We start from the raw sequence: 16,121 nt of genomic DNA on the forward strand, positions 1-16,121 counted from the left end.
TTGTTTTGGTTCTTTGTAAAACTAAACAAATGTTGATGCTGTGGAGTACAACGAAGGAATGAAAGAGTAGTTTGACGCCACCTTTAGAACATTCCAGCAATATTGCAGTGGGGACACCAGAAATGGGCTTCATACATTGTACCCATGTGTACAGTCGAACCAGAGTCTTCTATGTGACAAGCAAACTCTTTAACCACTAGGCTACCCCACCCAGGTGTGGATCAAGGATTTGGGAGAAGGGGGGGGATGCACATAGATCATGAAGTCCAAAGGTTAGAGAGAAATGCTCCTTCCTGGGGCAGAAGGTGGGGCATGAAACGACAGTTGACTGGCGCTATGCAAGTGTCCAGTGCACGCAGGCATATCACGTCAGATTTTTAACCTGGGTCACATGAGGCTTCCTACTGTTTTGGACATTCTGTGGTATTAACCCTTCACACCAGCCCTAAACCAAATATCATACAAGACCTATATATACTTCCCATCAAAAGTTTACTCACTTAAAACACTCACTATAAATTATGTATATATATATATATATGTATAGTTACATTGAAGATTGATTTCTTCACTAACTTGGGGGGAACCAACTGCAAACCGTATGTAGATGAATTGCACGAGGATCATGCATCAAATTGTACTGAAAAGCATGTGCAAATATTGTGCATGTGAATATCTGCGTTTTTGATGTGGTTTTGTTAAGAATTCGACAATTGTCACTGAATTTTATCATTCATTGAACTCATGACAATAATCTTTTCAACTTTACGAATTTGTTTTACAATACATCAGTTCATGTGTAAACAGTACCTTTAAACAGTATGGAATATTTTGCAAAATTTAGTTAAGAACAGTTGCCTGAAATAAGTGGCTATATTTACACTAGTGAGTCTAAACTTTTGACAGGAAGTATATGAGCAAAGGAGCTAAGATGGATTGCTGTATTTGAAAGCACACCCATTTAAGTGCAAGAAAATCACCAGTCTCTATTATGTGGCATACATTTCTTTCGACGGAAAATGCAAAACAGTGAAAGTTATAGATGCTTCACCAGAAAATAGGAACGACAGCAGGTGTTCACGAAAAGGGTGAGCCTGTCTAGCCTGGCTTAAAATACCAGCCTTTCTCACAAATTGTACACAAAAAATATATTGCCTGCCATATGATTGCGGGTACTACATGTCCGTTCTGTAGGCATAGCATGAAGCTTCTCGAGGCATACACAGAATATAAAGCAGCATCATCACGACCTTGCTTCGCAAACGAAGATCTGTGAAGGGGGTGGTCCACGTCGACCGCAGGCACGCTCGTGGCCGATAAGACCAATGACGAACAGGCAAGTACGACCGCAGGAGCCGCAGGTGAAGATCTGGTCTGGGTTTGGTGCTGAGGTTTCGCGGTTCTTCCTCCTCTGCCTCTTTTTCTTTAAACTGGCCCTGCGAGCGTCTTCAAAGGATAAGACAGCCTGGTGGGTGGTGTAACGCCAGACCTCGTGGTTTGCAGCAACGGTCTACCACTGGTGGTGGTCGATGTGACAGGCACCAAGGGACTTTGTACCTCTTTTTTGGTGACCCGTGAGCGCGACGAGCGGGCGGACTCTTTAACCACAAGGCTACCCCACCGCCCCTTCTAAAAAGGGAATAGCGGTGATAATTGTGACATAAATCGGTTCTGTTAGAATTGATCTTCAGTAACCCATGCTTGTTTTAAGAGGCGAATAACGGGATCAGGTGGTCAAGCTCGCTGACTTGGTTGATACATGCTAAACGTAACCTCCAATAACGATCTGTTAACAGACGTCTGATGATTCTCCTTGCCCTCAAACCAGCATGTCTCAAACGATTCCTCACAGTTCCCATGGAGATCCGTCGACCTGGTAACCAGAGACGTCGCAGTTCGTTGCTCGACGCAAACGGATGTCGGCACACATGTCGTACTAGGGCATGCACTGTCTTCACTGGTGTAGTGGTTAGAGCGTCGGCCCGGAGAGCGGAAGGTCGCGGGTTCGATCCCCGACCGCGTCATACCAAAAGACGTTAAAATATGGTACTTGTTGGTCCCTGCCTGGCGCTCGGCATTAATGGGTACAACAAGGACTGGTCGGCTCGGAGTCAGTATAATGTGTCTGAGTGGGGTATTCATGCTTCACTGCGGCATGGTATCTCAGTGGGCTAGCACTATAAAACCAGCTTAAGTCTGGGCTAGTACAAGCAGCCGCACATACACATACACACGCATGCACGTCGTCATATGAGCGAAATATTCTCAAGCACGACGTTAAACCCAATTTCACCTCACCTCACCTCACTGTCTTCACGCTGTGAGGTCACTGGTGGTCTTCCACACCTGGGCCGAACTCTGACTTGGTTTGTCTGCCTGTACTATCTGACCACCCGATTGATGGCAGTGTAGTGGATGTTCAGCGCTGACGTCCAATCGCTCTAAAAGACATTCCAGTTGAATGCATTCCGATAATTCGCCATCTTTGAGCTTCAGTTATCTTTATTCGCGCCATGACGACCACATCATCATCATCATCATGAAAACATTTATATAGCGCCAATTCCAGTCCAAAAGTACTGCTCAGTGGCGCTCTGTATGTTTTCTTAAAAAGGTATGTCTTCAGTTTGGATTTGAAAATCTTCAGGTTGTGTATTGTCCTTAGCTCCAGTGGAAGATGATTCCAGAGAGTGGGTCCATGTGACAGTATTGATACGGGTGGTCCCTTAAATACAGATATTGTGGGGCGAGTGCAAACTGCATTTTGTGGAAACCGTGCGCTATTGCGTTCGCGTGCTGACATGGTTGCGTTTTCCGTTAATCACTACTAAAACAGGTTCATGATAATCTACTCAAGCAAATATATCCTTTCAAACCACTTCCTCAAAGGATTGAAGTGATGTCACTACTTAATTATGGGGGTGCTTAACTTGTGTTTGATGTATATATAGTGTTGAGACCCCGTCAATGACAGTATATGCGGTGGGGTAGCCTAGTGAATCCCGTTTGTGGTGTCCCCCGCCGTGATGTTGCTGGAATATTGCTAAAAGCGGCGTAAAACCGTACTCATTCTGGCCCTCTACAAACAACCCGAGTCGTAGTAGTGAACGAAGACTGTGTGTGTGGGCGAACAGTTTACCGAGTCCGACAGACGGGGAAGGCAGTAAAGGTGGGCGTAGAGTTTACCGAGTCCGACAGAATGCAGCTAAGGCAGGCCGACACTTTGGCAGCAGATGGGCTGGATTGGCCCAATTTGTCAGCATGACTTGGCCGCCTGTCCCTGGTAGACTCTGTCGGACTCTGGCAACTGTGTGTAAGCCGTTCGCCCTCCCTCACAAAGTTGTACTGCGAGAACAACCCATTCTTTGTACGCCACAACGCCTCGTGTTGTTTCAAGAGCACCGGAGGTGTTAAAATACGCTGAAAAATAAACATTTTAAAGGCTGATGACTGACTAGCAATCTGTTTAGCTGGTCACGACTTGTTTGACATATGTTTGACAAGTGCAGGCAGTTCCCATAGGCGTAGTCAGCTTAGCTGGTCACATTTTAGACTAGCTTGACCTACCTCTGACAAGTGTACACGGCAAATAGTGTTACAGCCTTAATAAGCTTCCCCTTCCTCATTGACACTTTCACCCGTGAAGGTCCGGGTTAGAATGAGCCTTCAGTAACCCATGCTTGTAAGAGGCGACTAACGGGATCGGGTGGTCAGGCTCGCTGACTTGGTTGACACGTCATCGTTTCCCAATTGCGCAGATCGATGCTCATGCTGTTGATCACTGGATTGTCTGGTCCAGACTCGATCATTTACAGACCGCCGCCATATAGCTGGAATATTGTTTAGTACGGCGTAAAACTAAACTCACTCACTCATTGATACTTTCGCCTATGATAAAGAAATGTATCCCAGTCTCGTACAACCCCAGAATATCCCCAAAGTTCTCCACCCAGAATATCCCCAAAGTTCTCCACCCAGAATATCCCCAAAGTTCTCCACAGCTGTCATGACACTAGCATACTAATGGCGTCCATCAATGCCCTACTCTAAGGGAGCGGATCATCCGATCCCTGGGCGGTAGGGTAGCCTAGTGGTGAAAGCGTTCGCTAGTCACGCCGAAGACCCGGGTTCGATATTCCCATATTGGGAACAATGTGTGAAGCCCATTTCTGGTGCCGCCCGCCGTGATATTGCTTGAATATTACTAAAAGCGGCGTAAAACTAAACTCACTCAGTCCTCCGATCCCCATTTTTCACAAATATGATCTTGATAAACATGATATGACCAGTATTGTACTGTGTGCTCTCTCAGCAGCGGCATGGACTTCAGACAACGTGTAACTGCCTCATCAGATGTGTACGCCAATGCCACCTGTTCATACACGCTCGTGTTGTATTGGATGCTCGACCGGCAGCACCAGCATGTATGTCAGACAACAAATGTCACAGTGTACGTGCCTCGTTGAAGGTACAACTACATAACCTGCCTAATAGAGGTACTACCTGCTGTACAAGGCGCTCTGCTAGCAGGTACTACAGACAACATCTTACACGTGTTAGGAGTAGATTCACAATACTGTCCCCTTTATAACAGAGATCACACAACAATTTAAGAACAGTTTAATTCTGGTAGACTAACAATATTTTACACGAGGTACAATAATAATAAGCAAGTATCAGTGAGAACAGTTAAAATACTTCTTGATAACATAATCTTCCATGTCTCAGAGTCCAGATATTTGTGCTTCCCGTCAACACCCCTTCAGCAACCCATGTGTACAAAAAGATATTTCGTCGCTCAACGGATCGGGTGGTCAGTTTCGCTGACTTCACATGTCATCGGTTCCCAATTAGATGACATATATAACTGGATTTCTGGTCAGACTCGATTACAACCCGTGAAGATCCGCTGGTTAGAATTGGTCTCAACAGCAACTGCGATATGTCGCTCAACGAGGCGACTTACAGGATCGGGTGGTCAGGCTCTCTGACTTGGTTCTTCACACTTGTGGTATCGGATTCCAATTGCGGTCAGATCGATGCTCACTGATGGTTGACCACTGGATTGTCTCCTCCAGACTCGATTATTTACAGACCGCCGCCATATAGCTGGAATAATGCTGAGCGCGGCGTAAAACTAAACTCACTCACTCTTTCGAGGTATATAGATGAAACAACAACCAAACCAAACTGACAACACACGTTCAACTGTATCCCTTTCTCAGAACAGTACAAGTTTTACACACACCTGGCAAGCAGGTTGCATTTGTGTTTTAGAAAATTCGAAAACCTAAACGTCCCCGACTACTTAATTTTACTTATATTACATGAACATTGGTAACAGATGTTCTGTGGGTGTATTATTAAGGCTAGGAACTGTATTCAGTGTTTAATTTAATGTCACCTATATGGCACTGTTGTAGTTTTATTGATATTTCAGTCATTCTCCACTAACAGGCGCCAGTCCTCTTTTGTTAACTTTCAAAAATGAACTTTATTTTTTCCTTTCATACTATGTATTAAATCAAAATTGGATAGTGCCTAGATATGATGTTAAAACGGCTTCCCTTCCGCAGGGATATTTTGATACAGACTCTCAAAAACAGACCAAAGATTTTGTCACGTGACATACGTTACCTCAAGAATGCCAGTTTGGGGTGAAGTTTTCACGTAATTACATTTTTCCTGCAATTTTTAATGTATTGATTTTAAAGCCTGAGTATCAAAGTATTTTGGAGAAGAAACATGCATTAATTGACAGTTTTTTAACTTTAGTGTTACAACATATTCTATTTTATTATTTCTTGATATTGTTCCAAATACTTTCCCATCCAAATGCATATGAGCTGGTTTTTAAGTGGTAAGGGTACACTAGCTAGTTATTTGTTATTCTAGAGAAAGCTGTTTTCTATATTCTCAAACTTTATAAGGTATAATAATAAAAACATATGTCGCCAGTGACGAAAGAATTATGTTTCTTGATAGAGTTGCAGAAAGTAACGTATCTGTCAAATTTTCAAAGCAAGATCAACAGTCTGTATTTGAAGAAAACAAACATTTATTTTCCACGATGTGTCAAGAAAAGTTCTCAGTTAACATAGCAGTCACTATCTCTTCACTTAACATAGCAGTCAATGTTTTCAGACCAACTGAGGACTTGAGGATATTTTCGCTGAAGAAATTCAGCTTCCAGTGTAATGCATCTGTTACTCGTTTGGCAGCAAATAGTGTAAACATATTTTATTCAAAATAAATTGAACTAGGATTGGTTAACAAGCCGTAATGGCTTATTTGAATACCTCTCCATTTCATTGATACATGAATAAAACAAATATTAAATAATATGCAGCATGATAGGAAAGCAAGCAACCTGCGTATTAAACATTATTAATCATTTATCAAACCTATGCGATTTTATTATAAAAGTATGGACAGATTGTAGTATGAAAGAATTTACAAGTACATTTTTGTTTGGATTACCATTTAGGACAGAATTTAAATTATATCCATGTTCGTAAAAATACATGCGATGTCTGATGTTAGAATAATTAGGACAAGTAAAGAAGTAATGTAAAGTATCCTCATAGGGGTGACCACAGGAACAGAGTGGATCAACTGAAATGTGCTGTTCAAACGTGCGCTTTCAAATTACTGCCCCCCAAGTCTGAGGCGTGAGTGGATAATTTGGCAGAAACGTGTACCAAAGTTTTTATCAAATATATTAAAATTGGGTGGTTTTGATGATTGGAATGCATTTTTGAATTGGCCTATGGTTTCAGTATCGTACCTATTCTCAGGCAAATCATTCCATTGTCGTATTGTATCAGGTAAAAACGAGTTGCTATACAAATCACTACGACATCTTATAGTTTGAATGTTTTTACTGTTTCTTAATCTATGGTCACTTAACTGTGATACTTTTTCGGGCAGTAGATCAGTTAAATAAACTAATGTCATATGATGAACCATTTTGTAAAATAATGATAACTGGCTTATTTGTCTACGGTCAACTAGGGGCATAGAGTTAGTTTCCTTATATTTTAAATCATGACTTGTTCCTCTAACTGCCCCGCAAATCGCCCGCAGTGCGTCTAAATGTAGATTTTCGACAAGTTTTTCTTGTTCTTTAGTACAGTTATCCCAAAGGTGCGAACAGTAATCGAACGTTGGTAATATATATGACTTGTACATTTGCTCTAATGATTTTCTAGATAATCTATATTTAAAACCACGTAGACAATTTACCAATGGACGAACCTTTTTAACTAATTCACCAATGTGGGAGTTCCATTTACAGTCTGATTGCAAGGTTACTCCTAGGTGTTTATGGTTGCCGACTTCAGTAATGTCTACTCCATGCATTTTAAGCTTAGGAATTGGAAATTGATTACCGGTATTTCTGCGAGTGAATAAAACACCAGTCTTACCAGGATTAAAGCTAACCTGCCATAGTTCAGCCCAGTGAGAGATCCTGTTTAGGTCATTATTTAAGGAAGCGGCAGTAACAACATGATTATCAACAATAACATATACCGAAGTATCATCGGCAAAAAGACGAATGTTACTACTGATACCCTCAATGATATCATTTATGTAAACTAAAAACAGTAATGGCCCAAGGACAGATCCTTGTGTCACCCCAGCAGTGACTTTCTTTAGATCTGAATTGTAATTGTCTATAGCTACTCTCTGTAATCTGTTGTCAAGATAACTGGAAAACCAATCAAGTAACTTATCCTTAATACCATAAGCTTCTAATTTCGCTATGATTCCCTTATGCCAAAGCTTATCAAAAGCCTTGCTTATGTCACAGAAAACTGCCCTGACTTCTTTGCCATTGTCTAATGCATGTAGTATAAAATCATACAAGTATGTCATTTGGTATACAGTTCCATCCCCAGGCATGAATCCTGCAGCAAATCAACCATTGTTACACTAAATGGTGTTGTCAAGAAACTGAAAAAATAATATTTTATCACAAATTATTATGTGTCTCATTTCGCTCAGGACAAATGTGCAGTAACGAATCTGTTCCAAATACAGTCAAGATTTCAGTCCCGCTGTAACACAAATCACGACAAACTAAAACAGCTGCAAGGAGCTAGCATAACAATTTTAGAATTAACAATTTAAATTTAAATTTACCTTAAAACTACTGGACAAGCTTCATGTTTGTTACTAAAAGGACTTGGCAAAGTTATCTTGAACTTTCGGTGGATAACGTTTAGGACCTTCTGGAGTGGGTTCCACTTAACAGAGAATGTCCTGAAATGGAACAAAAATCTCACCAGGTTGATCGGGCCATTTGAATTGTTTCTGACCTTTCGTTGGTGGACTGGCAATGGAGGAAGTAAACGCTTCTAAATCCACTTCATTCACTTCCAGAACTTGTACCACGTACCACTAGTCATCATGCACTGCAGTAATGAATGACATGCATCTGGTACCTGTCTTGGATTTAAAGAACTGTGAGCATCGAGTGATGGCTCTAGGAACTGCAAGATTCTCATTTTCAGATCCTTTTTCACCAAAGCCATGAGAACCTCATCTTGGTTTTGTGCGTTACCATTGCAGATGACAGGTTTTGTCTAACAATCACAAGGCTTATCGGGAATATTTTGATAAATTATTTGGATGTTGCTTTAGACTTGCTTGTTTGTTAATTTCCTCAACCATATACCTTTCTCTTTTGATATTGATGCACAGAAAAACGTGATTTAGATATGAGCTTAATAAACAGATACGTTATTGGAAAATCAGATACCTTACTAACAGAATAATCAGAAAAGATAATTTATATCATTTCTATTTAACCTGCAAACTTCCATGCTAAACTACAAGTCAAAGAGCACCCAGTAAGCCAGAAACGAACTGCGATGGCCATCATATGTTGTTAATTACCTGTTTTCATCAAAGTCCCCCCAAAATATTTTGATAAGCTTTAAAAATCTTCTTCCTGTGTAGTTTTTTAGCTTGTAACGTGTCAACTGAAATAACGCGCGATTTAATTGTAATTTTAGCGGGAAATTAAAAATTTGTACGTATACAGACAACGAGTAACGTATCTGTTGGTGACGTATTTGTTTGGCAAAATCGTTTCTGGGTTCGTTTAGACAGGTGTCAACTGTAATCAGCACTTTCCAGGCTGTATGAACTACGTAAGGTTACGTGTCGATTAATTCTAGGTTGCCTGGTAACGCGTCTGTTCAAAATCTCGCGTACCTGTCACAATCAAATTGAAAACATAAAAATTGTTTTTCTACACAAGATTGGTAAAGCAAAAATTCTGATTTCATTTTCTGGTATTATCTTGTTGACACAAAAATTTATATAATCAGTAATGACGTCACACATTCCTTCTAATGTTTGTTCTGCATCATAGAACATGTCCCAATCTGTACACGCAAAACATCCTTGTAGGGTTTCAATAGATTCTCTGTTCCATGATTTGACAGTCTTAACAATAGCCTTCTCTGTTTTTAACTTTTGACGGTACGTGGGCAGCAAATACACAGGATTATTGTCCGAAGCTCCTAGTGGTGGTTTACTATAGTAGGCGTTCTTGATGTTACCATAACACAAGTCAAGGACATTGTCTTTCCGTGTACAACATGTTACATACTGATTGTAGGTGGGGAGCACACACTTCAGGGTACATCCATTAAGATCTCCAAGTATGTAGTATACAGGATGCATTGTGTCTGGGCCTGACTGTGACACCTGCACTGTGTCTGGGCCTTACAATAACACCTGCATTGTGTCTGGGCCTTACAATAACACCAGCACTGTGGCTTGGCCTTACACCGACCGGTGAATGTCTGGGCTTGACCGTGACACCTGCATTGTGTCTGGACCTGACTGTGACACCTGCATTGTCTCTGGACCTGACCGTGACACCTGCATTGTGTCTGGACCTGACCGTGACACCTGCACTGTGTCTGGACTTGACTGTGACACCTGCACTGTGTCTGGACCTGACTGTGACACCTGCATTGTGTCTGGACCTGACCGTGACACCTGCATTGTGTCTTGGCCTGACCGTGACACCTGCATTGTGTCTGGACCTGACTGTGACACCTGCATTGTCTCTGGACCTGACCGTGACACCTGCATTGTGTCTGGACCTGACCGTGACACCTGCACTGTGTCTGGACCTGACTGTGACACCTGCACTGTGTCTGGACCTGACTGTGACACCTGCACTGTGTCTGGACCTGACCGTGACACCTGCATTGTGTCTGGACCTGACCGTGACACCTGCATTGTTTCTGGACCTGACCGTGACACCTGCATTGTCTCTGGACCTGACCGTGACACCTGCATTGTCTCTGGACCTGACCGTGACACCTGCATTGTCTCTGGGCCTGACATTAACACCTGCACTGTGTCTGGGCCTGACCGTGACACCTGTATTGTGTCTGGACCTGACCGTGACACCTGTATTGTGTCTGGACCTGACGGTGACACCTGCATTGTGTCTGGACCTGACCGTGACACCTGCATTGTCTCTGGGCCTGACATTAACACCTGCATTGTCTCTGGACCTGACCGCGACACCTGTTTTGTGTCTGGACCTGACCGTAACACCTGCATTGTCTCTGGGCCTGACATTAACACCTGCATTGTCTCTGGACCTGACCGTGACACCTGCATTGTGTCTGGGCCTGACCGTGACACCTGCATTGTCTCTGGACCTGACCGTGACACCTGTATTGTGTCTGGACCTGACCGTGACACCTGTATTGTGTCTGGACCTGACCGTGACACCTGCATTGTCTCTGGACCTGACCGTGACACCTGTATTGTGTCTGGACCTGACCGTGACACCTGCATTGTGTCTGGACCTGACATTAACACCTGCACTGTGTCTGGACCTGACCGTGACACCTGCATTGTCTCTGGGCCTGACATTAACACCTGCACACCGACCGGTTCACACAACATGTTCGGGGAAACAAAGACTGAATAGCTCTATAATACTCACACCGTTTCTGCCCTATTAATTCGATCATTTACACCAAGCTGAATGACAAGCTGCTGCAAGAACATTCAGTATTCAGAATTTGTAGTTTTACATTTTCGCGCCATGAAAAGAAAAAGGTTGTGGAGAAACTAACCCTGACTAGGAACACCCTGCTCTACTCACTGACAGTGTGACCTTTAGTGGGAAACGATGACACGTGACGACCGAGTCAGCCAACCTGACCACCCATCCCATTAGTCACCTCGATAAGCATGGATTGCTGTATACCAATTCTAACCCAGTGGCGGTGTGTGGTCCTGTGCGTAGAGATCAGGTCACAATCAGTTGAAGTTAAGCAACGTTTGTCGCGGACAGTCCTCGGATGGGTGACCGTGTTTGGCAGCTTGACTCCTGAAAGTTTCTAGGACTTCAGTCCTACCCCACAATGAAGCACATTGGATACATGTGGCTTTACCTTAGGCAAGTGAGTTTGTTCAAAATTGCCTCTGTCCACCCAGCAGTAAAAATGGGTACCTGGTATGATGCAATGGTAGTCTGAATTTGAACCTTGAGCGCCTGACAGGCAACCGGTTGTATTCTCCACATGGAGTGTTCTGTACTCGTTGACCAGAGGTAATATGTCAGCGCTTTGAGCATGCAATGTGCCCACTTGCACAAAGCGATCTTAGCGATACAATGATTGTAACTCCCATTCTCCAACATAGACTTAAGGTAGTCGTAGCGCTGGGATCGCTTTGTGCAAGTGGGCCCTGATCTGCACAAATAGTTTAGTGAATATCATGATGAATCAAACATAACCACACCTGTGATTAACTGGAAGAAATACGATTACGTCTCTCCTCTTTACTGGGTGTCCTGAAATAAATGTGTCTCAACCACTTGCCCTAAAGTATACATTGAAAAACATTATCTGTATACAACAGAACTGCTTGCCTTCCTTTGTACTGAAGAGGTCGGGTAAGGAAGCTGGGCCTCCTTTCACAAAGCGCTAAGGTGATCGTAAGTCACTAAGGTAACCTTAGTGCAATGTTAAAGAATGGGAGTTAAGGTTAACCTTAGTAAAGGTTGCTTCGTGAAAGGACCCCCCTGGTCATCACTACCTGACCACATGGACAAGAACACGGACATTACTGCACTCACCTGAAACCGCTTCTTGTGTCTGGTCAGGATGAAATCCACCCCAATTGCAACTTTTCAAACAGAAACAATTGAGTGAGTGAGTGAGTATGGTTTCACGCCGCTTTTTAGCAATATTCCAGCAATATCACGGCGGGGGACACCAGAAATGGGCTTCACACATTGTACCCATGTGGGGAATCGAACCCGGGTCTTCGGCGTGACGAGCGAACGCTTTAACCACTAGGCTACCCCACCGCCCCTTCAAACAGAAACAAACACAGATATTGAATATTACCGTACACAGAGATGAGAACTTTCGCGCTATTTGTAGTGTGTGTGCGTGTGCCTGTGGCACGCTGCATTCTGCAATGTTCCCACTGCACGGCTGTCTGTATGTAATGGAGTCTAAACCATACACACCCCATGGTCGATACTGTGAGCAAGAATCCAAGTTATCCACCTCGCACCGACCCTGAAAACTCTATCTAGTAAGTCGCCTCTTACATACAGCATTAGTCTGTCATACAGACCCTGAAGCAAGAAAGCCCACGCAAGTCTAGAAAATGTGGCAATGAAAAAGGCCCCAGGGCTCCTTTTCATTATATTTAATTTTTTAACTATACATTCGTTCATTTCAGAGACTAGTTGTCAGTCTAAACCAGCATAGGCTTTAGAGACCAATTCCAACCCGTTATCCGCTCGGTTGTCTGCTATATGGAGAAGACATTGTATAAACTGCATGGTGATAGTCAAACTAATGTTTGTACAATTAACGCTCATTAAGATTCACTATAATTATGATTTCAAGAAGAGTGAAACACAAGTTGGCGCAACCGGTTTTGGGGTTAGATGAAAACAGCGCAACACTTCATGTACGCTCACTCACTCAGCGCTCCAGATAATCTTTAAACACCAGGGCCTAGATTTTCGAAGCGCTCTTAGCGCTAAGATAGTCGTACGTGCCATACATTAACATTAACTTACGACGATCTCAGCGCTAAGAGAGCTTCGAAAATCTGGGCCCAGGAGTACGTACTCCTTATTTTTTCAATATAGGAGTACTGAAAAAACGTAAGAGTACATTTAGAGTACTGAATGGAATTTAATGGAGTCCCAGTAATCGTGTGTTTCGTTTCATATATGCACCACAACATTGCTACTCTTGTGTAAACAGGTCAATAAACAATAAAACAATACTCTTTCAGATATATACGTCTGCAAATGATTTCTAAGACCGTACACCATTGCTGTGGTGCGTATCTGCTACGTTTTCTAAAATATTTCCTACCGTATCGTGCATATTTTTTATCTCTACATACGCTGATACGGCCCTTATCTGGAGTCCTGCTCACTCATGTATGCTCACTCACTCATGTATGCTACTAATATGATGATGTTCCAACCACTGATGTTAGTTGCTTGATTGGCAGTTTAGAAGATGCTATTTGATGAACATAGAGATTTTTCTGGGTTACATCTTTTTATTCTTGAGTACGTTTGTTCTGGCCCCATCATCAGGTAAAACATGATGGCGCCAGAACAAGCCCTGAAACGTTGTACTCAAGAATAAAAAGATGTAACCCAGAAAAATATCTATGTTCACTGATGTTAATGATGTAATTACTTACCATCATCATCCCTGACGTGAACATAGGCCACCCAGTCCGACATGGACTGCTGCCTGCCATATACCCAGGCCTGATCCATCATCACCTTCCATAGATGTAGCTCTTCCTGGTGGAAGCTGTTCGACTCCCTGGAACCTGGAAACCACGACTCATCACTCCTGTTGGCCAGGGAGATCTCGGAGACTGTTTCAGGGACTGGGAATTGGGCCTCCACAGATGGATCACCAGGTAAACGGCTAACTTATCTGATGTCGTTCCTCTTACTGTTGTAAACACTTACCATCCTCCTCCCAGACGTGAACAGACGACACCCAGTCCGACATGATCTGCTGTCTGTGATTGACTCAGCTCTGGTCCAGTAGAAGTTTGCGTGTGCGGAGCTCCTGTTCGACTCCCTGGATCCTGTGAACCACGACTCATCACTCCTGTTGGCCAGGGAGATCTCAGAGATTGTTTTAGCTACCGGGAATTGTGCATCTACAGATGGCTCCCTGGGGGAAGGTCTGGGCTGAAGGTGGTCCTCCACGATTGAGTCGAATACACTCTCCGAGTCAGAAGAGATGCTGTCCAGCACCTCAGACGACCAGACAGAATGGTAGGAGGGAATGAGAGACCGGATATAGGGATGTAGATGGCAGTATGTCAGAAGCTGACGTAGGCGAAGTGTAGCTACGGTCATCTGGCTTCTTCAAGTTCTCTGGATGTTGTGTCCTTGGAGGTTCTGTCTTAACATTGTCTGATCCACTTACGAATTCACGAGGACTCATTTGACAGCTGCTAGGGGCGACACTCTGACACATTCATTAGAAGCCTTGCGAGATGGAGATGACGACACGTCTGAAGCCGAGGCGTCCATAATATAGAGGTAGCCCTTTGCTTTGATGGAGTTATCTACCCGGAATGGCTTCTTGGCAGGACCTTCAGGTCTCCGAGGACAACCTTTGGATGACAACGGGGAGGAACCTATGTCAGATGCCTTTGTAGACATGATGTAGTGGTAGTCTTTGGAATTCGTTATAGCATCTGTGTGTGGACGTGTGCCTGAATTCCTGGATGTCCAACTGTTTAAACAAATAGTTTCAGTTATAAGAAGTCAATGCATGGTTTGCTTTGATTTTTCATCAAGCAGGTCAATCGTTTTGTTTGCTTTACGCTACACATAATTGATAACCTACAGATCAAACATGTCATTGAGTGTGTCATACCATGTCATGCCAGGTCACAGTGTTGGTCATACCATCACACCTTAATCATAAAACAGAGACTGGACTGATCATTACTACACGATGTATCGGGTGGTTTTGTAATTACACAAGACCATACACATGATACAGTCAGAGCTACAGATAACTTTTTGGGTAATTGAGTGATGTACTCGCGTGTGTTCATCTCAATTGGATATCCTAATTTTCATTTGAAAATTGTACTCACCTCACTCAAACTCAATTGGGTTTTTTTGCCATTTTCCATTCATTTTTAAAATATAATAAAGTTTAAATGTTAGTGTTTGTTATTTATATTTGATCTGCAATATGAGAAACGATAAGAAAGACTGCAAGTTGCCAAGTTCAAGTCCTGAAATAGAACCTCTCAATCAATATAACTCAGTTATTTTATCTATCCACCGGTACTCAAGCTAAGATTTGACATTTTTGTTTGTACGCATGTAAGATCACATTTATTGAGTATATGTATTTACAAAAAGTCAAGCGTACTTGGACGCAATAAACTTAATAGGAATTGAGTTTTCACATAAATATTTGCATAATTTACGGAGATACGCAGCTTATCTGTACCTCTGCACAGTATAGCATAAAAATATGTTATGACGCCGATGTGTGTTCATTTAAAGCTAAAAAGGTGTCTGACACGAAATGAAAACCCCACCATTGGGTTGTACGTCCCTGGCGGATCCAGAGAGCAACCCAAATCCAGACTGTTTTCACCTGACATGTATATACTGCAGCCTCGACCAAGTCACTTTTTACGTACAATGAGTCCATTTCCCTTTTATGAGTTTCCTTGATTCCCCACTGTACCACCAGCGTTAAGGGTCGGTGGGGGTACATAGGCGTGTGGTGGTGTGTGTGTGTGTGTGTGTGTGTGTGTGTGTGTGTGTGTGTGTGTGTGGTGTGTGTGTGTGTGTGTGTGTGTGTGGTGTTGTTTTGCTGGGGTGCGCACCTCTCTTTTGGCCTGAAATTTGATTAAATGACCATTGAAACTCTGAAAATGAAGTGTGCACCCTCTTTTTCTGAATAGTGTGCACCCCTCCTTTCTCAAAAAGCTGTATCCGCCCCTGGGGTAGCCTAGTTGTGAAAGGGTTCGCTCATCACGCCGAAGACACTGCATGGTTTGATTCCCCACATTGGTAGAATTTGTGAAGCCCATTT

The 16,121-nt window shown here is 43.0% G+C and overlaps 1 protein-coding gene across 1 annotated transcript; it reads right to left on the reverse strand.

Moving 5' to 3' along the window:
• Window positions 1–9,798: 9,798 nt before the first annotated feature.
• On the reverse strand, window positions 9,799–10,944 carry LOC124258014 (spermidine/spermine N(1)-acetyltransferase-like protein 1). Its single transcript, XM_046692089.1, has one exon. It carries the CDS (start codon window positions 10,942–10,944, stop codon window positions 9,799–9,801), a length of 1,146 nt encoding a protein of 381 aa, XP_046548045.1.
• Between the last annotated feature and the right edge of the window lie 5,177 nt (window positions 10,945–16,121).

This window comes from Haliotis rubra, unplaced genomic scaffold (genome assembly GCF_003918875.1).
Source record: "Haliotis rubra isolate DU_JTF1 unplaced genomic scaffold, ASM391887v1 Scf68, whole genome shotgun sequence".
Taxonomy (NCBI): Eukaryota; Metazoa; Mollusca; class Gastropoda; order Lepetellida; family Haliotidae; genus Haliotis; species Haliotis rubra.

Bases quoted from the DNA above. Each gene is read 5' to 3' on its own strand.
- LOC124258014 (XM_046692089.1), bottom strand. From the start codon at position 10,944: ATGTTGTGTGAACCGGTCGGTGTGCAGGTGTTAATGTCAGGCCCAGAG.